The sequence below is a fragment of the Lonchura striata genome, chromosome 20, assembly GCF_046129695.1.
Source record: "Lonchura striata isolate bLonStr1 chromosome 20, bLonStr1.mat, whole genome shotgun sequence".
NCBI lineage: Eukaryota > Metazoa > Chordata > Aves > Passeriformes > Estrildidae > Lonchura > Lonchura striata.
In genome coordinates, this window is record NC_134622.1 from 10956652 (window position 1) to 10980087 (window position 23436).

The 23436-nt window shown below is 51.4% G+C and overlaps 1 protein-coding gene across 3 annotated transcripts; it reads right to left on the reverse strand.

Moving 5' to 3' along the window:
- Window positions 1-4444: 4444 nt before the first annotated feature.
- On the reverse strand, window positions 4445-22601 carry AKAP1 (A-kinase anchoring protein 1). Of its 3 annotated transcripts, XM_021533026.2 has the most exons (12): window positions 19313-19546; window positions 16438-16827; window positions 11719-13330; window positions 10305-10438; window positions 9662-9788; window positions 9287-9411; window positions 9028-9205; window positions 8184-8334; window positions 7475-7542; window positions 6496-6569; window positions 6168-6233; window positions 4445-6029 (listed from the first exon to the last, which is right to left on the reverse strand). In XM_021533026.2, the coding sequence occupies exons 3-12, from the start codon at window positions 13304-13306 to the stop codon at window positions 5970-5972; spliced, it is 2571 nt and encodes an 856-aa protein (XP_021388701.2). In that variant the 5' UTR covers window positions 13307-13330; window positions 16438-16827; window positions 19313-19546; the 3' UTR covers window positions 4445-5969. The 3 variants fall into 3 exon arrangements, with proteins under 3 accessions (XP_021388701.2, XP_021388700.2, XP_021388703.2); XM_021533025.2 differs by lacking the exons at window positions 16438-16827; window positions 19313-19546 and adding an exon at window positions 22492-22601; XM_021533028.3 differs by lacking the exons at window positions 16438-16827; window positions 19313-19546 and adding an exon at window positions 22005-22111.
- Window positions 22602-23436: the final 835 nt, after the last annotated feature.

Genomic DNA, 23436 nt, shown 5'->3' on the forward strand with positions numbered 1-23436 from the left:
CAGCAGTGGGGGGCCCGCGCCGCGTTCCCAGCGGCCGCGGCGCAGAGGCGACAGCGAGATATTGATTTGATAAGCAGATGAGCTGGAATTCCAAATGCATTGGAGATGCTGATAGGAAAAAAAGAGGTAGATGGAGAGACAGGGGAATGCAAGAGAAACAGCTGTGTACACTGAGATGTCATGGAAAATAGAAGGGCATTGAGATCCACAAAATTCTCCAAAGAAATAGGGAAGTGGAGACAGCAGATGTTTCTGTGGCAAGACAATGATGGAACCATAATTACAGCGAGATGCAGTGTCCTGCATAGCCCCAGCAACACGGAAACAAAACAAACCCCAACCAGACACGTTTGATTGGCAAGTGGAAAAGGCTACAAAAAAGTAATAAGCATTTAGCCCTTCCATTACAGAGGAGTCAGGCAAGGGGAAGAACGAGGGCACCTCTTCACTGCAGAGCCAGAACGCTGCCCGAGAGGTCAAGCTGCTGACAAAACCCCCTGGATTTGTATGGGTCTCACACATGGGACACCTGGGGGCTCACAAGTGCTTTTTTCCCCCCGTTTTCAATAAAGGGGGGCCCAGCACACTCAGCCTTGGGCTGGGGTGCTCAGCAGATGCAGGGGCAAGCACTTCCTCCCCATTCCTGGGCAAACCCACCCTGGGTATTGCCAAGGTGTGGGGTCACACATTGTGCAAGGGCAAAACCCAGGCAGAGCCTGGCAGGCTGTGGCACCTCTGGGGGCTTGTGCCATCTCAGCTGCCACTGGCAAGTGTCCTGAGGTCCAGAGGAGAATGAGCATTGTCTGAATCCAGGGTCAGGGCTCGCCTGGAAGCTCAGCTGTCCCTGCAAACAGCCAGCCCTGGATGTGACAGCTCTGCCAGGAGCAGCAGCAGTGTTGGGACACCCAGGGAGCCAGAGCTCCTCAGCCAGGGGACCTCTCTGCATCCCCAGCACACACCGTGATCATCTCAACAGGAACATTTGTCCCTGACTCATTCACACCTCTCTGGCTGCTGCCTCTGTAACAATCATGCTGAACTTTGCTTTTCACTTTCTACACTTGCAAATCCATTTTCAGTGTGAGAGCGACAAGCTCACTTAATTTTGGCTGGGGGGACAAAATGATCTTATTTGAGAAAAAAAATAATCTCGTTTCTGTGTTCTGAGGGAAAGGCATGCCACAATCACAAGACACATCCAAGCAAATGAGGGGTCTGTCTCTGTGAGTGAAAAGTAACACTCTCCCTTTATCATCTCACATCCAGACACTGTGTAAGGACAAACCTGCACAAGCAGAGATACAATCGGGACCTGCGAGCAGGGAGGAACATCCCGGGCATGTAAATGGAGGTCCTGTGGACGCAGCGCATAGCCGAGATGATCCATCTCCCGTCAAGGAGCGCAGCCGGCGGCAGCGGCGCCGGGCCGGTGCTCGGCTGCCATCTGCTGCTCCGGCTCGCCGCCTCCTCCGCGGCAGCCCGAGCCCGCTGCTCCCCGGACAGGCGTGCAGGGCACAGGGCAGACACAAAAAACGCAAACCAACTTTTCCCCACTACTCACTTTAACCTCTTCACGTGTGGTGTCCTGTCCCCAGCCAGGCTGGGCACCTGCAGCAGTTCACTCTGCCGTCCCTCCTTCCGTCCTGTGTGTAACACCGGTTTGTGCCACAGAAAAACAGCTCTGGCACTGTCCCATAGCAGAATTAGAGCTGCAGGCTTGACAAGGCAGCCAGACATTTCTTCCTGCTCTGACAAAACAACTTTTGCGGTGATGAGCAAAGGTCTCCCTGAGGGCCGGGTTCCCCGGAATCCCTGCTGAGCATCCCCCTGCCCTAGGGACAGGAAAGCTGGGGGAGAACAGGATGGGAGGCTGGAGCAGCTGGGTGCCCCAGCAGCCACATTGGGAGAGTGTGGCACAGCCAGGGAACGTCCTTGCAGCAGGCAGAGCTCAGGGGGATGTGACAGAAGCAGGAGATGCTCATGCTGCCACTCATGGCTGCCAACAAGAACAGTACTCGAGGGCCAGAGAAGTGCTTCAGGTGCACTTGGAGAGCAACAGACAACACACAGCAGAGAAACCCCGACCCACGGATTACTGCGAGAGTGCTGCTATCCAGAAATGAGGGCACCTCACTTGAAACAGCATGAAATGTCTCTTCAGTGCTCTTGAATCCAAACTGCAGAGTCAGGGCACAAAAAAAGAGTAACATCCCCCAGGCAACATGCAGGGCTTTGAAGCTGGGACATGAAGTGCACAAACCAGAGTCCCTCTGATCCCTCTCCCAGGGGAAGGTTAAAACCTTGGTGTAGTGACAGCACAACTCCCGTTGCCTTCTCCTGCTTTCCACGAGGATTGAGAACATTGTAAGAAACATCCAAACCTGCTTTCAGATACCAAAACCCAGGGCAACAGCTTTACAGCCTTGATTCAGCAGAAGGAGGAAAGCTCCCAGCACGTGTGCACTCAGCAAAGGCTCTGCAGGGCTACAGAGGGTGCAGGGCTCAGGGTCTGTGGGGAAGTCAGCATCCCCTGGTCCAGCCCATGGAGCAAAGCTCAGCAGCTTCAGCCTGAGGCAGGACAGGAGAGGAGGCTGGAAACTCGGGGGCAGTGTGGCCAAGCCACAGCAGGGCCATTACTCACCTTCCTGGGCACTGGGATGACGGATGAGCCAGGGAGGCTTTTGGGCAATTTAGAAAAGAAACAGGAAGCACTTTTCCCACTCACACGTAATTAAGTTGTGGGACATACTGCCAGGGGGAGCCGTGAAGGTGAGGAAGACAAACGGCCTCAAATGCCCTTGCAGCAGCTCAGAGGGGAGCTCCTCTGTGAAGCACCAGGCTCAGCAGCGCGAGGAGCTGGACCCGGGGGTGTCAGGGCAAAACTGCTCTGACATTTCCTCTGGCAAAGAGCCCCAGCTCTGCTCCAGCTGCCATCCTCACCCCTGTTGCCCAATGCACCCATATTTTTTCCTCTATCGTTGCTTTTTTTTTTTTTTTTAACAGGGCAGGGAAGGAAGGGGGGAGCAAGCAGAGGTGACTGAAGCCAAAACACAGCCCCTGAGGCAATGAACTAAAGGCAAACACACGTTTTCTAGTTCTTGCTCAGCAGCCTCCTACCTGCTGGCTTCCCAGGGACAGCCCTGAGGATCTTTGTGATGTAGTAGAATGGAAGAGATAATACAGCTTACACCTCATTTTCCTTTCTTTTTAGGGAAAAATCTTCTGCCAGTGAAGCACCAGGGATGTGCTGAGCCAGGCTCCAGGCTGCACCTGTGGCTGTGGGAGGGGAGGATCAGACAGGGGCTCCAGAAACTCTCCCATCTGCTCCAGAAACTGCCCTCCTCCCTCCCTGAGGAGCCTTGGAACCAGTGTGCCAAAGGGAAAGCAGCTCCAGGCTCTGCCAAAGGAGCAGCCCTGGCACTGCAGAGGCTCTGGCAGGAAGGTGCTGCTTGCCCAGGGATGGGCCCTGATGCTCCACCCCGAGCAGGAGCACAAGGGCCAGCAGCCACCAGAAGGAGGCCTCCTAGGAAGCACCTCTGATCCATGGAAAGAGCCTGGAAAGGGGATCTGGGCATGCTTGGCAGGGAGTGCTGGAGTGTGCTGTGCAGCCCGTGGAAGCTCTCCAGGAGGTTATAAATGAGGCATCTCCCGAGACTTCATTCATTTCACCTGTAATAAAATTACCACTTTCCAAAGGGAAAAGCCCCTTTGAAGGGCTTCAGTCAAAGCACCCTGTGGGACAGCTCAGCTCTGTGGGCCTGTGCTCAGCCTCAGGCCTGAGCCAAGGATTACGGAGCTGCTCGGGGGCCACTGATGGATTTAGGAACAGCACAACCCACTCCAAAGCCAGCACAGCCTCGGCCCCGAGGTCTGACAGGGCACAAAGCACCACTGCCACAACTTCCCCTCAGCCTTTTTTGACCTGTGCCTTTTCCAAGCAGTCCATATTCAACTACACCCCCTTCCCCAGCTCAGCAAATCCACTCACTTTCATCCCTAATACAAAACAAAACCCAAACCTAAAATAGCCCCCCACATTTATGTTCCTGTATAGCTGGGAGTTGTGATTCTAAAGAAGAAAGAGCTGCATATCTGTTACCTGCCAACACCTCCTTATTGCAGCTCCTCTCCCCCTGCAATGTTCTATTTTACTGCTGTTTAAAAACCAGGCAGCTCTCAACACAAATAGGAGCAGGATGTTCTTCCACGGTGCAGAGCCAGAGGAAAACACAGAGCTGACGCTGGCAGAGCTCCCCACACGTTGTAGATTCCTGACTCTGACACCTCTCAAAGAAGGGAAAACACCAACATTCAGACAAGTCAAACTTTGCCATGAGAAAGAAGCAGTGACACATCCAGCCCATGGGTGCAGAGCAAGGAGCCCAGGGCTGCTCTGATGGAGGCAGGAAAGGAAGGCTCTTAAGTCATCACAGTTTCACTAAGATGGCTTAAAATTTGAGCTTTAATTGAAACGGAAAGAAACATTCCAAAAGGATATATTTTTTATATATCTGAATTACCCAATTTAGTTTTCCTTGGATGTTGCTGCAAACATGAACATTAAATCAAAGCATCGACTAGGAGAGAACTCCAAGAAAGGATATAACCATTCCCTAGCAGAGGGGATTGGGCTAAAGGCTGGTGCAGGCCATTGCCAAATGTGTGATGCCCTGGTGTGTCAGCTCACAGGATGTGAGCACAACCTTGAATCACCTGAAGCAGCTTCTGAGGACTGACTACATCAACAGTTTCTGGCAAGTGTCTTCTATGCCAGCAATAAATCCCAGCTCAATCCATATCTAAAATGATACACATTATAGGGCATGTCTTTAAGAGCATTAAGTCAGCTTAAATTACTTGAGCAAAATTTTAAATACGTAATAGAAATCTAAAAAGGAGCAACAAAAAAAAAAATTGAGAGAGAACACCACTGCAAGAGTAATGCCAAATTGTTACTTTTTTTTTTTTTTTAACAGATCTGTACAGCAACATAGCAAAGGATGCAGCGATCACAATTTCAACCAGACAGCAACCTAAGGGGACACTAATCCTCATACAGCAGAGCTGAAACACTCCCAACATTCAGATGCTCCAAATAATTTGGCTACCCTAATGCACTCCATACCAGTTCTACCTATATAGGACATTTTGGTGTGAAAAAGTTTCTGTAAAGTTCCCTTTGTTTCCAGTGTTTTTCTTGTACAAAATATTACAATGATTTTTTTAATATATATTTACAGACTTGCACGGCTAGAAAAATATAAACTACAATTGGGCTTGGCAAGCAGTTTCTTTTCTTTAAATACATGACATTTCAGAGCAAAAATTGTAGTGGTAACATCCTGCACTCCAAGCCCCTGCAGGGAGAGCAGATCAAGCCTAAAATCCATGATTGCAGTGAGACACAGGAACGCAACTCCTCCACCTCCTGGTGCAAGGAAGACACAAGATGGATGCTGTTTGTGCAGGTTACTGGCACAATACAGAAAAATCCATAACTGAACATTAAATTCCTTAATAACATTCATTAATTTCATAAGAAGGGCATGTTAAAAAGAGGACAACCGATGTAACTTTTGGGAAAAGCAGACACTGAGTTCGTGGGGCACGACACAGCTGGAACCCAAAGCACAGCCACCGTTTTGGGGGCCTTTGCCTCCAGCCATCCCCCAAGGCTTTTAGATTTTTCCATTTAAATTTTGAGCAGAGGCCAGGGACGACTTTTTGCTTTAAAGCTACAGTATCTGTCATTATGGCTTTGAACACCCCTTCCAGGAGATGAGGTATCTGTTCTAGTGAAATGGTAACAGTTGAGAAAAACGTGTTTCAATGGACCACAAAACTCCACAGGCAGGTGTGAACGGGTCTCCTCAGGGGAAGTTGCCAAACCGAATTGTAACAGTGCAAAACAAGATTTTGTCTTTTGTTTTTTCTCTGCAGAAAGAGTAGTCAAGGCATCTAGGACATTGCTAGTAGTCGAGCCACCGAGCAAACCCTCTTTCCACCAGAGTCCTGTTTATTGACACCACCTAAAGGGAGGGGGAAAAAAACCCAAAGAGTAGATAAGTGAACAAGCCACAACAACAAACACGGGCTCTAAAAGTTCCTAATCAACAATAAAAGCTTTATGATTAAGGAGTTTTCAGCATATATATCAATATACCCACCTCATCTCCCATCAAATTCCACAGCTGTATCAGTGGCAGCCCTGTGACACTGTCATAACTTGAGACCTGAAAACACAGAAAAACGTGAGTGTGCAGCAGAATTCTGGTCCCAATTCACTTACAGGGACAGCTACAGCCACTACCAGAAGCACTTCAGAAACAAGAGGGAATACTCTTCTCTTCCCAGTCCCAAGCAGGGCTGATGGAAGCTCCCAGGCCCCAGCATTTCCCAGGAGCCAGGCTCTGGCTTTGGGTTTTATATAACACAGAGTGCAGGGCAGAGGACACCAGCAGTGCCACCAGCAACAAGACTTCTCCAGACACGTACCTGTGCCACGAGGACAGCACCTCTGGTCATCTCGCTGACAGTGGCGTCGGCTTCCGGGGAGAAGTGATCCTCATCTGTGGGAAGAGGAGAGCAAACAAATGAGCTCTTTTCACAGACTTTACAGGCCAGAAAGGACTATTGAGCTAATATTCTCTGTCCTCCTACAGACACTAGGCCAGAGATCCCTCACAGCCGGCTGATCCCATCCCTGGAGCTGTTGGTGCTGCAGGGAAAGGATGAAGAGCTTCCTACAGCCCTCAGCCATAATCATGTGAACACAAGTAGCTGATGAATCAGGAGGCTTTAAAGACAGCAAAGTACATTTCTGCAACACCTTGGAGCTGCCATTGCTGCTTTGATCCTCAATAAACTAAGCTCAGGTCCCTCAGGGCTTTGCTGACCCTGCACAGAGGGCACTCCTGGCACAGGGAACCCAAAGTGTCTGTACCACAGGTGCCCAGCAACTGAGCAGAGCCAAGGACAAAAAAAAAAAAGGCAAACCAAAGCATTTCTAGGCAGTGACTGACATTCTCCCAGTGCTCGCAGGCTTGGAGTTTGAACACAGAACTTTACAAATCAGCCATTTCAGGAGGGAAGTGTCAGGTATTTGTGTGCAGATTAAAAACTGAGTTTGCATTTACAGCAGCTCTATGACAGAAAAATTAGAGCAGTTACAGCTACTGCACCTACACCCTGCCAGTCCTGCCAACTTGCTGCTTAGGACAGTAATTCATTGTCTCCTCCAAGCAGGAAAGAGTCTGGACATTTATCATCTTTCCCCTGGATTCTGACAGGTTATGCCATGCTAGCACATTTAGAAGAATACAATACAATTTTTCCAATCCTTCCTCTTGTCACATCAGAGGCTGCACTGGCAATAGGAGGTAGAAGGTTCAGACAGAATCATGGCTTGGACACATCTGGCATCCATGGAAACCTGCAGGAGATGGGCCAACAGTACATCAAGAGCTCCATTTACCTGGAAGTGGCACCACATTGTCAAGTAAAACTTCTGCTGCTTGGAAAGGTAGTGTTAAAAAATCAGACCTTAAAGAAAAGAGGATCAGAGTGAGAACAGGGCTTTAAATCACTCCTATATTCTTCAATGTGACATTGATTAATCAAATTGCTCTTACAGGAATTCAGTTTTAAATTAATGACAGTCAAAAAAAAATAAAAATCAGACAATTCTCTCAGCAATCTAAGAGCAGCAATAAATTGCCTGATTAACATGCCAAGCTGGATCAGGCTCTAAGCAAAACCCACCTCCATCAGGGAGGCTGTGCTGCCTGTCTCCCAGCTCTGGGGCACAATCCAATATTTAATGGGCTTGTAAGAAATCCCTGATCCAACACAGCTGTCCCAGAGAGTGGAGCTGGAGCATTGAGAATCAGGAGCTTACTGCTGGCTCATCAATCAATTACACTTTGAGGCCTCCTGAAGGCATCCTCTTCCTCAGCTTCCACACTGAAATGGTAGAAGCTGCCATTTCCTCTCCCCCCTACTTCAAAAAAGCCTTGCAGGATCTTGCTGTGCTCCCCAAAGCCCACACTCACTACTGAGCTGAACCCTTCCACCATTTCCCACTTCAGCTGTGGAAAAACCTTTAAGAATTCAAACTGTACAGACTCCTCTGATTAGGATTTGAGCCAGACATGGCCTCAGGCCAAGGGAGAGGACCCACGGACCTGATTTGCCTGAGTGTGTCAACCTTCACTTTATCATATCCTCCATAGTCCACATATTTGAGCTCCACTTCATCGGTCTCCTCAAAGTAGCTGATGACTTGAGCCCGGAGCCATGCCCCATCCAGGCCTGGAGCTGCACAGATAATACCAACTGCAAAACACCAGAGTGCAGAGAAGAAAAGCTCAGGATAAGTGGATTTCCTAAAATCAGCAGTTCAGGCATGAGCAGTGCTGCTCATTTATCTATGGAGAACAAACTGCATTTCTCAGGCTGCTTCCATCTTCCTCCAACATCCCTCAGAGCCCCGCACACCAGGCCTGCAGCTGAGACACAGGACTGGTGGTTTTACTCTCAGCTCTGTCTGCCAGAACCAAGCTGCCCTGCCCAGGTATCCAGTTCCCTTCCAGCCTTTGGGCAGTAACAGCAAGGTCTGTCTCCACATAGGAATACACAACCCCTTTCCATGTGATGTACCCTTCACACCAGGTGCAGACACGGTGACAGACAGACACAGTGACACTATGGAGGTGTGGGAGCAGCTCTACACTTTGCCAGCAGAAATACCCCAGATGCCAGGTTGCATGGAAATAAGCTGAGACAGGTTTGATCTCACTCTGAATTTCAACATGCAGCTACGTGGCTCGGGAGGTACTCCAGGGATGAGCAGGGTAAGGGAGAGCAGAGCAACATCTGTACTCTGGCAGCAGCTTGAAGATGAGATGACACGTGAGCTATCACATCCTCATCCACTGGGAACTTCCCACGCCTGACTCAGGGACAGCAGGCTTGCACAGGAGCCCAGAACTTTCTCAAGAAAACAACCTGTAAGCATCCATGACTTGCCTTCTACCGGAGTGGGTAGGGTTGGAATGTCAGGCTGAGAGTAGCAGGCGAACATCTGCTGGTTGAGGCTGCACAGCACGTGGAACGTGGGGTGCGTGTGCTGCTGCAGGAACATGTGCCCTGCATCCACCTGGTGTGCCACCACCACCTCCACAGTGACTCCATCGGGGAGGAACAGCTGCCACGGGGAGGAAAAACTGTCATGAGTGCTGCTGGCAATGAGAGCTCTAGCCCCAGCACAGCCAGAGCCAGGACTCACCCAGGCGGACACGAGCAGGGAGTGAAGCGGCATCGGCGGAGGGAGGGAGTAGATGTTGGTGAGACACAGCTCTTTGAACTTCTTGCCAATCAGGCTCAGGACTTTCTCTACTTGATGTGAGGTCCCTGGAAGACAAAAACCCCATGGGAATTCTCTAGCATGGGCATGCTGAGGAGACCTCCAGTCCCATCACTTGAAATACAACTGCCAGGATCCTCCTGCACTACCTCAACAGTGTAAGTTTAACAGGTTGCCCAGAGGAGTTTTGAAAAGCACTGGACTCAGAAGCCACCAAATCAATTTAAATTCCTTGTTCATCTAATTAAGTCCCCCAGGATACACATTAGGCCATAAATAGAGACACACTCCACTCACCTTCGATGTGACAGACTTGGGAGTCACGGAGATAAGGTAGTGTTGAGACATAAATTTTGGCACCGGACGCTTGTCTCAGGTAGCTCATAAACCTCCCCTGTTTGCCAATCAAGCGGCCAACTAATTCCTTGAGGAAAGGGACAAGAAAGCAACAGTCAGAAAGAGAAACTCAGATCAAACATCTCTGTTCTCTCTGGCTTACACCACCCACATTCTCAGTTCCTCTGTCACAGGCAGGAAAAATAAAAGGCAGTGCTGGACCAGTGCAGAGTTCAGTGGGTCTGGGATGAGTTCAGACCAGTAAGCACAGCTCATTTTGATATTCTCCTGCTCTTAATACCTGCGTACCCTAAAAGCCTCCTGGATGCTTTCAAAGCATTGGACTTCCAGGCTGGATGGAAGATAATGGGGAATAACAAGTTCAACAAGCCCCATTGCCCTGGGTGTAGCCCTGGAGTGCTGTTTGCTTACAGTTGTGCACTGGCTCTCACTCCTGAGAGTCCTAACAGGAGCAGAACACTCCAGTCATCCTGGACTGGCTGCTGATCTCCCTGGGATGGCACAGAGCCAGCAGCAGACAGGGAGGACCAGGAGGTGGCTGTGTAGGGCAGGATAGGATGGTGAGCAGGCCAGCAGCAGTTACCTTTGGGACCTCAATTTCCCAGATAACGAAGTCTGGCTTGCTGGATCCTCCTTCCAGCTTCGCGTTCTGGCGAGCCACTGTCTTCCTCATGGCACTGCCACTGTCCACAAAATCCACACTATTTACATCTGAACCTACAAGACAGGCACAAGCATTCAGACAGCCCCCAAGACCCACACTTAGGCTCCCACCCTAAAGGGAAGGGCTGCAGAGTGACCCCAGTGCTAGATGTGCTCACTATGAGGCATGGTAGGGGGCTTCCTTTTGCCCAAATTTTCCCTATATTTGAAGAAAAAAGGTGCAAGAGCTGAAATGTATTTTGCTCCCAAACCATCAGCCGATACCAGAAACATTTCTACCTGGGAAAGGGACAAACTCCAACAGCTTCCTCCTGACCAGATCTCAGATACGGCCAGTGTCACACAAGCTTGGTCCTTTCTCCCCATTAACAAGCAGAAGCATGAAGATCCTCACTTGCTTGCAAGTATTCAAACCATCCAGTGAGACCAAAGAGAAAAATGAACCCAAGAGCTGCTTCACATTTGCCACATCTTAATAGGTAGCACAGCACAGAGGCTGAGAAAGGCCAAGGGTGCAGCTGTTGGCATTGGCTTTGTAGGCTAAGGGAAGATTTAAGACTCACAGCCTGGACATGAAGGTCAGCTGGGTGACCTGTTGTCCAACACTGCCACCTTATCAGCTTTACCTGCTGTATTCCCCTCTCCCCACCTCAGTGTCTCAGTGCTACCAGGCTCCACAACACACTCCTGAACCTTGTCACACCAGCACTCACAACAAGGCAATACCTCCTCCTCCTGGCGTTACTCTCACTAGTGAAAACATTCTGTGGGCTCAATCCTTCATTGCTGGCAAACTCAACCCCCATGTCTTGCAACAAGCAGTATTCCAACTGCTTTGTAGCAATTATAAGAGACATCCCCTGTCATTAAGGGCTGTTGGCACCACAGGATCCTACAAAGGATTTTAACATCCATCCCCAAGGTCACACAGGCTAATGTTTGCTCAGACAGCTTTGCATGTATTGTGCCAGGCACACATCATCCAGCATCTACAAGGGAAAAGCAGCACAGACAGATGGGGGAACTCCATGAATATTGCTCCCTGTTGGGATTTCTTGGCATGCACCTGCCCCTCCAAACAAAAAGGCTTCAGGGTAATTGCTCTGCAACCAGCTGATTTTATCCCAATTCATCAGAGCTCTGCTCTGGCTCCTCCAGCAGCACCTCAGAACCGGTCTCACCTTCCTGCCAGCAGCAGCAGCAGCCCATAAACCCCACCCAGGGGGTCCTAGAGGTTACCAGAATCCACTGGTATGAGGTCTCACACCTGCAAGGTACTCCCCAGCAGTGCTTGTTCACTACGTTTTTTGCAGGAGGATTATCCAGTCCTTTACCTTCTGAGTGATCTCCATCCGTCCCTGGAGCACTGCTACACTCCTGACTCAGGTCTGGCCCATCCTCTTTCAGGATCCCATTGCTGTAGGGCACTGTGCTGCCCTCGGGCAGCCCCGGAGCACAGGGGGTCTCCCTTGGTACCAAGCTCTGCTCAGCAGACGTGTCTGGGGCTGAGGATGTGCTCAGTGAGTCCGAGTGCTGGTCTGATGTGACAGACAGCACTGTGCTCTGCAGGGGCTCCTCTGCACTCGTCCCACCTCCGGGTGTGTGCGTGCCATACCCAGAGTCCTCCATGGACAAAGGTGACTTTTCCAGAGAGTTTTCCACACGAGTCCGACCAACTCCTTGGGACTCCCTGCACACCCAGCTCTTCGCCTGACAGTCCTCTGTGTTCCCCTGAACAGGGCTGGCCCAACAGCCGTGTGATGAACAATCTGTCACACCCTGACTGTGCTCCTCTGCACCGCTCCCTGCAGCCAGGCTCTCATCAGCTGCTGTGGCTCCCTCCACAGGCACCTGAGCAGAGGCAGCAACACTCTCCATCCCCAGAGGAGCCTCAGCTCGGCTGGCAGGGGCCTGGCAGAGCCAAGGGGATGCATCGCCCGCAGAACCCGACAGCACTTCCTCAGTTGCTGCCAAAATGACCTTGGAAATTATCTGTATTGCTACTTGCTCCATTTTCTCAACTTCCTTGTCCAAACTCACTCCTCCAATCTTCTCTCTTTCCGACTCATCTCCTTTTGGCTGTGTGTCCTTCTGACACATGGGTATAGTACCAGTGATTGACTCGGACATCTCTTCTTCCCTGGACTGCTTTGGACAGGTAGACTCCAAACTCCCTGGTAACACACTCACTGCAGAATCCTCGTGACCTGATACAACTTCAGCTTCATTGAGAAAGGCTTGTGGGGCACTGGCTTCTTTCTCCAATCCCAAGCAACAGGCTGTCACAGAGCCAGTATCTGACTGCACAATTCCTGGCATCTGCTTTTCCTTAGGGGGCTTACAGGAAGACTCATCCGACTGCTCTGTGTTGCTGATGTCCTCCGTGACTCCCCAAGACTCCGGTGTCAGGGATGGCTGCTGGCCTTGGTTTGCCCCTGAGCCTTGCCCCAGCGCGTGGCTCAGCACCACGTTCTGGTCACACTCTGCGCTCCCAGAGAGCAGAGGGAGCGAGGCAGGAGCAGGGCTATCGCTTCCCTCTCGAGATCCCACCGATTCCAGCTTTTCACTGTCGTCCTCACAGGGGCTGGGCCCAGCTGTCGTGGCTGACAGGTCTGAGGGCTCCCAGGAGAGATCTGGCCTCTCTTGAGCTGGGTGCAGGAGAGAGGGCGTCGTCGGGGGGGCTGGCTTCTCCAGGAACTCCTCTTCCGACAAAAGAGGCAGTCTTTGAGGGGCACATGCTTCTGGTTTGGGACATGAATCACTCTCTGATACTTCCTCCTGCTTCTCCCCTTCAATGGCTATTGCTTGTTTGTTGCAATAGCCCGAGTGCTTTTTTCTCCAGGAATAGATCCACCAGCAGCCAAGAAGCGCCAGCACTCCGGGAATGGCGTACGGGATGAAACTGTGGAAGCGTAAAGCCATCTTACAGAGCTTCAGCGGTTACACCTAGGAGAAACAGAAATCACATTAAAATAGTCCCAGGGAAGATGACAGGAAGGCTGAGGTCCCCTAAGTGCCTTGAGGTATTGCTATTAGCATGGTCAGGCTTGTTTTCCAGCTGCTCTAGAAATTCAAATCTCTGCTCTACCAGCACGCCACAGAACAAGATCCTTACCCAAGACTAGGGATATCTGGACATGTCTCATCATTATACTCAATTATTCCACCCTTCCTCACCTCTGCACTTAATTTCCCCTTGCTTCCTCTGCCTCACACCCTTGCAGGTCAGTCCTGCCCCCAGAAGAGCCTCCAGCACGGGCTGGGCTCACAGCCCAGCTGGACCACAGCATTCCATGGCACAGGCTTGGCACACGGCAGGGCTCCCCAGCTCTCCCTGAGAAAGGCAGCACCCCATTCCCAAAGGCTCCGGACTCTGACAACACACACTTCTATAAAGCCTTAGGAATGCAGCTCCAAAGTTTATTCTACATCCAAATTCACTACACTGACAGCTGCCACTCCCCTGACTTAAAAGCTGACAGCTCTCCCTCTTCCTCTGCAAGGCCTCTGACCTCTTTCCCACCTAGACACCCAAGTGTGCTTCTTCACTAGCAAGCCTCAGCTGAGTCACACAAGGTGGGGCTGCCATGCCTTCCCTTTTCCTTAAGGAATGTCTGCAACTGGAATGCAAAGCTTAACTGTTACCACATCCCAAACAGCCTTGCTGCAGAGCACTTACAGTTTATATTTTCATTGCACAGGAATTAAAGCAAAACACCACGTGTTTGAGGGTGCTTACACAGACAGGCTTTAATCCAAACAGCCCTCAAGACTCTTGCCAGTAAGGAACAAAAATAAAGATTGTTTTCAGGAGATAGCAAAGTCTTAGCAATGGGAGCCACCCACTGGAAAAGAACATTATCTGGTTCCTCTTTAGAAGCATAATATTTCTATGACAAGAGAGGACAACCAAGGCAGTTTGCCCCAGTGTGTCTCAACCAAAAAAATCCCTTCTGTTATCAGGACTAACATCCTAACTACAGCTCCCAGTGCAATACTCCTTCAGGCCACAATCTCCACAAGGAGCTGATGACATTCTAGACAAAACCATCCCTCCCTCGGGCTCAAATTTATTGTCAGAGCCTCAGATAATTTCATATTCACCCCAGATTTCTCACCTCCTCCAGCCACACGCTCCATTCCACAGGAGCATCCACACAACTTCACCCACACTAGCTCAGACTCTGCCTTGCTTCCTGCAGGGCCCAGACACTGAGGCACACAAAAGAATGAAAGAATGGTAAAGGCAGAAACTAGAAAATTCCTTGTTCATCCCAAATTAAAGGTCAGCTGCAGACACGATTTAAATTCACCAATATTCCCAGTACACCACAAATGAGGCATTCATGTCGTTCTACACGGAGACTTGTGTGTTCATCGGACATTTGTATCTGATTAAATAAACTAAGTAACTAAGAAGTAACTAAGTCCCAGTTACCCCCAGCCGGCTGTGCGCAGTCAGGGAGCAGGGCTCACTGTTGAGGGTCAATTCTCTCTTAATGGCAACATCTGGGATCTTAGAATTAAAAAACCAACAAACCTATGCAATACTGTAGCAGTTCTGTGTTTGAAGCTGGCAAATGGAAAGGGAGAAGCCTGTACATTCCCAAGACAAAAGGTTCCCCTTAATGCTGCCCAGAACAATGGCACATTGTGAGCTGTGAGTGCTCATCTGCTGCGTGCCCAAGTTGTTGTAATTAATGCAGAACTACCCTACAACTGTCTCTCAGGCATACTACAAACCCAAATTAAAGTAGCTCACATAAGTCCATTCCCAGCAAGCATTCCCAATTAAACAGACAGCCCTATTATTATCTGACTCCCTACTAAGTTGCACCAACTGTCCAAACCATAGTCCCACACAGCTCTGCAGCACAGGGAGACAGTCACAGGACGCCTCAGAGGGACAAGCCTGTCCTAAAATCTGGCAGACAAAACAGTTCTGTGAGTCATTCTGAACATTATCATCACTTAGGATATAGATCTTCACTCCTCTATGGTACCTGGATGAGTGGGGACTGCTAGAGTAGCTGACAGCTCCTTGCAATGCTCATTTGATTTCATGTTTTTGATTTATTATTTAAACCAGAGCTGTATTACTACCAGGATCACGTTAAATGGGAATTCTGCATCCTCCCATCAGTTAGGGCAGGCTGAAAGGCAGTGGCTCTGCACAACATGCCAGCAGACATCCCGGAGTGCTGGGTTGGCCGGGGAACAGCTCAACAACAACAAACATCCCCTCGCGCTGACCTGGCAGGAAGGCTCTGGCACATCTTGCCACGCTGCTCACAGCCTGGCTGCGTGTGATGCCTGAGGACAGCAGATCAAACCTGCCCATCCCAAGGGCTGTCCTCCAGGAGAGCTCCCACAGCCACTTCCCAAGCTGTCCCAGAGCAACCAAGCCATCTCCCTGCCGCCGATCTGACAGTCAGCTCAGGACTGCAGTGGCAACGGGATCATTTTAACACACTGGGGGAAGAAAGCCTGGGATTTTCCTGCCAGCAGCAGGACAGAAAATGGCAACTTGTCAAATCACATGCCCTCAAGCACTGCCAAGCAGGAGGGAGCCCAGCCCAGCAGGGCCTGCACTATCCCTCTCCAGGCAGGAGGAGCCAGCTGGGAAATGCAGCAGCTTTCCAGAGGCTTTGGACAGGAGATGAGGAGCTTGCAGGAGCCACAGCCCCCAGAAAACGCTGGATCTACAGCACCATTCCCAAGAGGCAGGGCCCCAACAGTCCTGCACCATAAATAGTGCAGAGCTCATGCACTGTATGTGCTCACCCCAGCACCAGCCACTTCCACTTCCCTCTGGCACGTCGGGAATCCGGTCTAAATGTCACACCTATCATGGGGTTGGAGAACTGCAGCTAGGGCATGAGACTTCTCTAACCTGCTAAATAATTCCCACAACACGTCAGGATGGGATCACGGCTCCAAGGGGAGAGTAGGGGTCAGTCAGCTCTCCAAGTCTGTGGCCTGACTTGATTTATGGAAAACTGCTGGTAAAGAGCAAGGAGATGAAGACAAGAAAGAATGCACACATTACCTACCTGAGAAAAAAGCCAAGGACATTTACTCTACTCGTTTACATTAGGGTCCCAGAGCAGTTCTAAGCCACCTTGTTTCCTGGCCAGGACACAGGGCCCTCAGCACTCACAGCCTTATAAGGTCAGAAATGTTTGCAGCACGAGGTTCCCGGGAGTGCCAGACAATTCATTCTCCAGGTCCAAGAGGAGTTCAGCAAGCACTTGCTCAGAATTTCAGGGTTTTCTACACACAAGGAGGTCTGTTCTGAAGGCCAGCTGCTTCAAGTCTCCACCAAGAGAGAGGCCAGGATGACTCCCAAGTGACTGAGCCCCCATGTTCTGCAGGGACGTACCCTCAGCCGGTCCGGGCTCCTCCTCTGCCCCTGCACGTGAGAGGTTTCCAAACCCTGAAAGCTGTGGAAATCAAGGCTGGAATTAAAGCCCGTCCTAAAGGATCACAGAGCAAATTGGAAATGCAGCTTCAACAGCAAGGCCAGGATGCCTCCTGACAAACCCTGTAGTTAGTGAAGCAGCACTTGGGAAATAAATACTATCTGGGTGAAAGAGAACTGGACAGGCTGGCATGGCTCAAACTAAATGGGGCCACGTGGGCTCTTAAATTTTTCCATGCTAAAAATAACTGGTAGCACATGCTCTGCCTTATAGGAGGCATAAGAACAGGAGTTAACAAAAACCTAAGGAACTGGGGGCCCCACTGTTAAGATTAAAATAAGAAAAATTGCGGCACTGAAAGAGACGTAAGGACTTACATAACCCACCCTTGGCATGAGGCATATTTTCATCGAAAGCTGAACTGGCACGTGGCACTGCATTATCTAACTGCAGCTTCTTTGTGCTTCATACAAGATGAAGGAGGCAGAACATCCACAACGGAGGGACCTCCTGCCACGTCCTGCTGCAGCACGTGCTCCCAGCTGTTCTAGCTGCAGAGCACAGGGGGTTTTCTCCCATGCACGTCAGCAACAGCCCTGGACCTGAGCTTACAGGAGGGAGCTGTGAAGCCACAGCAGGCTGCCAGCCCTTGCATCACACACTCTAGATCACCAGGGTGTCACTTGGCCACCAGATTCCACCACCAGCCTGGAGTGCCCCCACCAAACCCAACACCACCCAGAGCAGGAGCTTAGGCAGCTCAGGTGACTCAGGAGCTACAAACACCCAGAGACAGGTAGGAGCCAGGCCAGCAAGATCTCAAACTGGGTGGCACTTCTTTTAAAAGAAGCCAACAGGGAAGTCTCTCTGTACTTAACTAATTAAAGGCAAGTGCTCTGCAGCAATTTCTGCTTCAAACAGTAGCACTGAAACTAGAACAGCAAGAGATACCCCTTAAGCAACACCACCTTTTCATAGCCCAGTAAACATGGGCTACGAGCCCAAGAAACAGGCTCCTCTCTGAATGAAAACCACCAGTGAAGCCACTCCACAACCTTAGAATATTTAAGAACCAGCAGTCTCCTATTTGCAAAAGGATAAATTGTGACTTCAGTAAAAGGCTGAAAAAGCTGGTTGATGTAGAATTAAACTAGTGCTCTGGAACAAGAAACACCATTAACACCAGGCTGTCTTTTATCTCCGAGATAAAAACTGCTTTCAGTGTAATCAGCATCAGTGCTGCTCCTACAAGAGCTCAGTCCCCCCTCACAGCTGGAGCTGCCACACTGATTGTTGGTTCTGTGTGTTTTCTCCCACTCAGCAGCCCAACCCTGACCCAGCACTGCTCCCACAGCAGCCTTTGGACCAACGCAGGACTCAGAACAGTTCCTGTTTATTTTCATACAACAAAAGCATCAGCTTGGCCAGCCTGTAGGGTTTTTTAATAGATGTTTTGGAAATTACGAAAAAGTTCACAGGGACACAGACATCGACCCCCAGCAACCCTCAGCACTGATCTCATTGACTCAGGCACGGCCTTGAGTGCTCCTACTCTGCAGGAATGAACCGTTTGTCATTAACATTAACCCTATCAGGTTATCAAGCTCTGTACTGCTCTTGATATCTTGTTACCTCCCTGCTCCAGTTGTTTCATTATTTATAGTTTTCTCACCCAAGTTAGTGTCTCCCTGTGAATCCTCTACTGCAGAGGGAGACAAGAGAGCTTTTTCTTCACTTTCTCAGAAAAGTCTTTCAGACAGTTCAGCAAGCTTCAAAAACTGCTTCTGCACCACTTTACCTGTACCCCCACAGGTTATAAAGATAACAGCTGCTTTACTGCACTATCAACACATTACAAAAGTCTGGATTTGGGAAAAGCTTTATCTTTCATTCTCTCTCTGCATTTTCACTCATGTTAGAGAACAGAACAAGTTATTTTTCAGAGTTTTGAATAAACACATCCAATAATCAGCCTTTTGTGTTTGCTTCTACATAAGGAAGCCAATGCAGCCCTTGCTATGGGTAACACAGTGTAGTGGCCGCTACATGTACAGTTTATAAGTGAAAATTTAAAAGCAGCCACCTGAGTCAGACGCCTGGCATCTCTATCAATTTCCAAAAAACAGAGACTAAACTAACGAAGGGCTTCCAATATACTCTGCACAGGAGACAAAAAACAAGCTTGAATTTTCAAGGAGACAGAATGGGGAGGTTTACAGCAAACACACTGATAGGGCTGCAGGAGCCAAGAGCAGCAAAGACCAAACAGGTCCCCAGGTATCTGGGGAGCAGCAGCAGCTCCGCTCACAGGATGTTTGCTGGGCACAGCCACGAGACCTTGACAAACAGCTTCCCAAAACAAGAGCTGGACTAGGCTTAGGAAAAGCAAAAAGCACTGGAGTCTGGTTGGAAGCCTCGTGGCCAAGGCTCAGTTTGAGGAGAAATGGCAGAAGCGCTCAGAGAGGGAGGACAGCAAACATCAGTGAGGAGGATGGCCTGTACTCACCTGTGCTGGGAGGGAACAGCAAAGGCTTCACTGGGAGCCACTCATGTGAATGAGCATGAGGACACTTGTGTGCGCCAACAAGGGCTGTGAGGAGTGGAACACACACTCCAACCTGACCAGAGAGAGTTCCCAATTCCCAGATTCATCCCCAGGCAAAGCTAAGGCCTCTGATACCAGAGGCACATGAAAATCATGAACTTTTGCCAGGAACCACTGCTATTTATACCCAGAGTCAAAAACCAGCCACAGCACATGGCAAGTTTCTCATCCTCAGTGCCAGGTGGCAGCAGAGGTCAAAAGCAACCCCGACCAGGACTGATCTGCAGCAGTGATTTGTTTGCTTAAGTATGATTTTAAATGGTCTTTTATGAAATACTCATCTCTGCTAGTAGCAATTACAGGGCCCAAAAATCCAGTTAGCTTCCAGATGACAAAATGCAGGACCAGAATCCACATAGTGGACAATAAAAAAAATGTACAGGGAACCACCTGAAGACAACATTTGAAAAAGCAGTTTGGGACATGCAAATATCTCCCCTTCTAGCAATCCCCATGAGAAACAAATGCAACAGCTTCAATTTCCAGGAAATATTAAACACCTGATGAATAAAATAGCTTTTTCTGAATATCTGAGCATGGCTGCCTGAAGTTGATCATCACTTCATGAAGTCTAACCAGCCATTTGCATTAAGAGCTCCACAGAAGCACTGCAGTTAGAAATCAGTATTCTAAAAAGGCTAATCATTAGATCTGAAACATGAAACAATTTTAAGTAATTAATGCTGCAATTAATGTTTTTTATTAGCTCTAGATGTTGCTAGGGGAAACTGGGATACCAGCCCCAATCCTATTACAGGCTCCCTGGACGCTAGAAATACCTTAAATCATTTTTTCACATGAGTTAAGTGCACATGAACAAGGAGAGGCACAGATAAGTGGGCTATGTTGCTTTAAAAGCATTATGCTCTTCAGATAACTGCTCCTGCAGAAGTGCACTTGCTCTCCATCCCCCTGCAGCCAGCCTGCAATGTTTTCAAAGTGAAGAGAGAGTCTCAGCCATCACAAATCAAACTGCTGCTGGCTCTGAGAGCTTTGGCTGCACTCCTGCAGCAAACTCCCTTCACTTTTAACTCCACAGGCAATCTGCACCTCTGGGAACAGACAAAATGTGGTGGATCTGAGCTGCAGGTCCTGTCACCTCATGTCCTGGGCAGTGAGGAAATTCCTCTTCCCTCATTTCAGGCGTTGTGAAGTGTCTAGGTTAAAGCCAAGGCTTCCTAGGCAGTCCATAATTTCCAGTATTAGTATCTCAAAGCATCTCCAGCATTCAAGACAGAATCTGGTTCCTAGGATGGGTTTCTAAACCAAGGCTGAATAAGGAGAGCACTCCCAAGTACAGAACAGCTACTAACACACAACAACTGAGATCCTGCAGCGCCATCCACACAGACCCTGCAGCCCCAACATATCTTTAGCTTCATGTCTGAGAGCAAACAGCCTGTTGGAGAAAACACTGCTACAACTGTGCTGAAAAACTCTCCTGTGTACACCCCCATAAGAGCTTTTAAAAGTCCTTCAAGAGCTCAATGAGACACTTAAGCAGGAGCTGAAGGACTGTCAGGTGAGCAAGACCAGGACTGGAATCAATGCATGAATGGATTCCAGTGGATTCCATCCTACTTCAAGCACTGCTCAAGCTCCACAGGCTTCTCCCTCCTCACACTTGAGAGCTGTCATTTCCTCCAGTGCATTTGCACTGTGCAGCACATACAGGCACACCAGGGAATGGAGAATGAGATACACACAACGAGGCTGTGCTGCCCTTTTCCAGAATCTCAGGTCCATGGGCATCACTAGACAGGTACAGCAGGTCAGCAGGTGCCTGCAGTCCTTCACCCCTTACACAAGCAGCCCATTAACGAATGAGGAGGTTAAATGACCAGAACTGGGTCACGGTGATCGCAGCAGAGGAGCCAGCTCAGTTCAGTGCTCCCGGAGAGCTCCGGTGCACTCCCGGAGAGCTCCGGTGCCCGGGAGCCGCGCTGCGCTCCCGGAGAGCTCCGGTGCACTCCCACACCGCACGTGTGGGAGCTCCGCTCGCTCCGGGGCTGTGCTCGGTAGATCATTCACAGCCACCAGCAAAGCTACCCCAGCGCTACACCTTCGGCAGCAACCAGCACTTCCCTGCACCTGAGACAAAGTCCACAGGGCCCGATAACGCTCGGCAGGTGCAGCACAACCCTGAAACACAGGAAGGCCCGATTTCTGCCATCCCACAGCCCCTGACTTTTCCCAACAGATGGGCTGTAGCCAAAGGCAGCTTTTGGTGCCATTTCCTGCTATTATGGATAACATCCATGAAGAGGATGCCTTTGCTGAGATGCCTGTCCATTCTGTGGTCATTGCCTCATGGAATTACTGGACTGCAGTAAAGAACTCGGCCAGGCACAGATCAAGTTGCCCATTTCTGAAGTAGGAGTAACTTAGATCTGCCTTGCTTCAATCAGGAGGAAAAGAAAGAGAGAGCAAACAACAATATTCTCCCAGGAAAGCAAGACCACGACATCACTTCCTCAGCAGCAATATAATTTAATTCCATTGCTCCCACCTGTACTCCCTGCTGGCTTAGGAACAAAAGGAGTCACTACAGCACATCAGAAGTTTTGCAAATAACACTTTTTACGGCCATTACCATAACACAGGCAGGCTCGCCAGACCAGACAGCCCAAGGTGCTTTAATCTTCACCGCGGCTCCGCGCCGCCCGGGCCATCTCCGGCCTCGCTCCAGCAGCCGCGGCCGCAGCGCTCTCGTCAGAACGGGCGAACCGACCCGGCCCGGCCGCTGCCGCCCGGGACACCGCGGGCGGAGCACCGGGCGGAGCACCGGGCGGAGCACCGAGCGGAGCACCGAGCCGAGCACCGAGCCGCGAGCAGGGCCCGGGGCAGCCCCGCGCCCCGACACAGGCGGCCGGCCCCAGCCCACGGCCCCGGGTCCCGGCGGGGAAGAGCGCTGACCTTGGGCGGCGCGGGAGCGCTCCCGCCACGGCCCGCGCGGCGGGACCGGGACCGGGCCCGGCACGGCCGGCAGCGCCCTCCGCGCGCCCCGCGGCGCCGCCGCTGACAGCCGCGGGCCGCGCCGCTCCGCCAGCGCGCGGGCGGCGGCCCAGGGCGGTACTTACGGGAGTCCCGGCGCGGCGGCGCAGCCCGGAGCGGTGCCGGGCCCGGTCCGGAGCGGTGCCGGTGCCGCCACACGTGCCCCGGCCGGGCCGCCCGGCTCGGACATGCAGCGACAGCGCCCCGCCCCGCCCGGCCCCTCTCGCGAGAGCGCGCGGCCCCGCGAGACTGCGCGCGCGCGGCCCCGCCCCGCGCCTGAGGGAGCCGCGGCGGCGCCGGGAGCGCGCCGGGCGGGATCCATCGTTCTGGGGCCGGGATCGATCGTTCTAGGGCCGGGAGCGCTCCGGGGCCGGGATCCATCGTTCTGGGGCCGGGATCCATCATTCTGGGGCCGGGATCCATCGTTCTGGGGCCGGGATCCATCGTTCTAGGGCCGGGATCCATCGTTCTGGGGCCGCGATCCATCGTTCTGGGGCCGGGAGCGCTCCGGGGCCGGGATCCATCGTTCTGGGGCCGGGAGCGCTCCGGGCCGGGATTCATCGTTCTGGGGCCGGGATCCATCATTCTGGGGCCGGGATCCATCGTTCTGGGGCCGGGAGCGCGCCGGGCCGGGATCCATCGTTCTGGGGCCGGGATGGATCGTTCTAGGGCCGGGATGGATCGTTCTAGGGCCGGGATCCATCGTTCTGGGGCCGGGAGCGCTCCGGGGCCGGTGCGGGGCGGGCCCGGCCCGGCCCGGATCGTTCCCGCGGCCGAGGCCCGGGCAGGGTCCGCCCTTGCCGCCTTCCTGCCCTGCTCCCCCTCCGGACGGGTGCGCACAGGCCCTGTGTGCTGCCGTGTCCTCATCCCAGGCTCGCCCGGCCGCTGCCCCGATGGTTGTTCCCGCGGTCCCCGGAGCCCCGCTCCCTGCCTGGCCCCGGGGGTCCTGCCGGGTGCCCCGGTCGGGCCTTGGCACCTCCACAAGTGGCTGGGAATGGCTCCTGTCGCTGCTGCTGGAGGCCGCTGCAGCG

Bases quoted from the DNA above. Each gene is read 5' to 3' on its own strand.
- AKAP1 (XM_021533025.2), bottom strand. From the start codon at position 13,306: ATGGCTTTACGCTTCCACAGTTTCATCCCGTACGCCATTCCCGGAGTG. The intron at 10,439-11,718 runs GTAAAGGACTGG...CCTGTCTTGTAG, and splicing joins GGATGGAGATCACTCAGAAG to GTTCAGATGTAAATAGTGTG. The intron at 9,206-9,286 runs GTGAGTCCTGGC...TCCCCGTGGCAG, and splicing joins CCCTGCTCGTGTCCGCCTGG to CTGTTCCTCCCCGATGGAGT.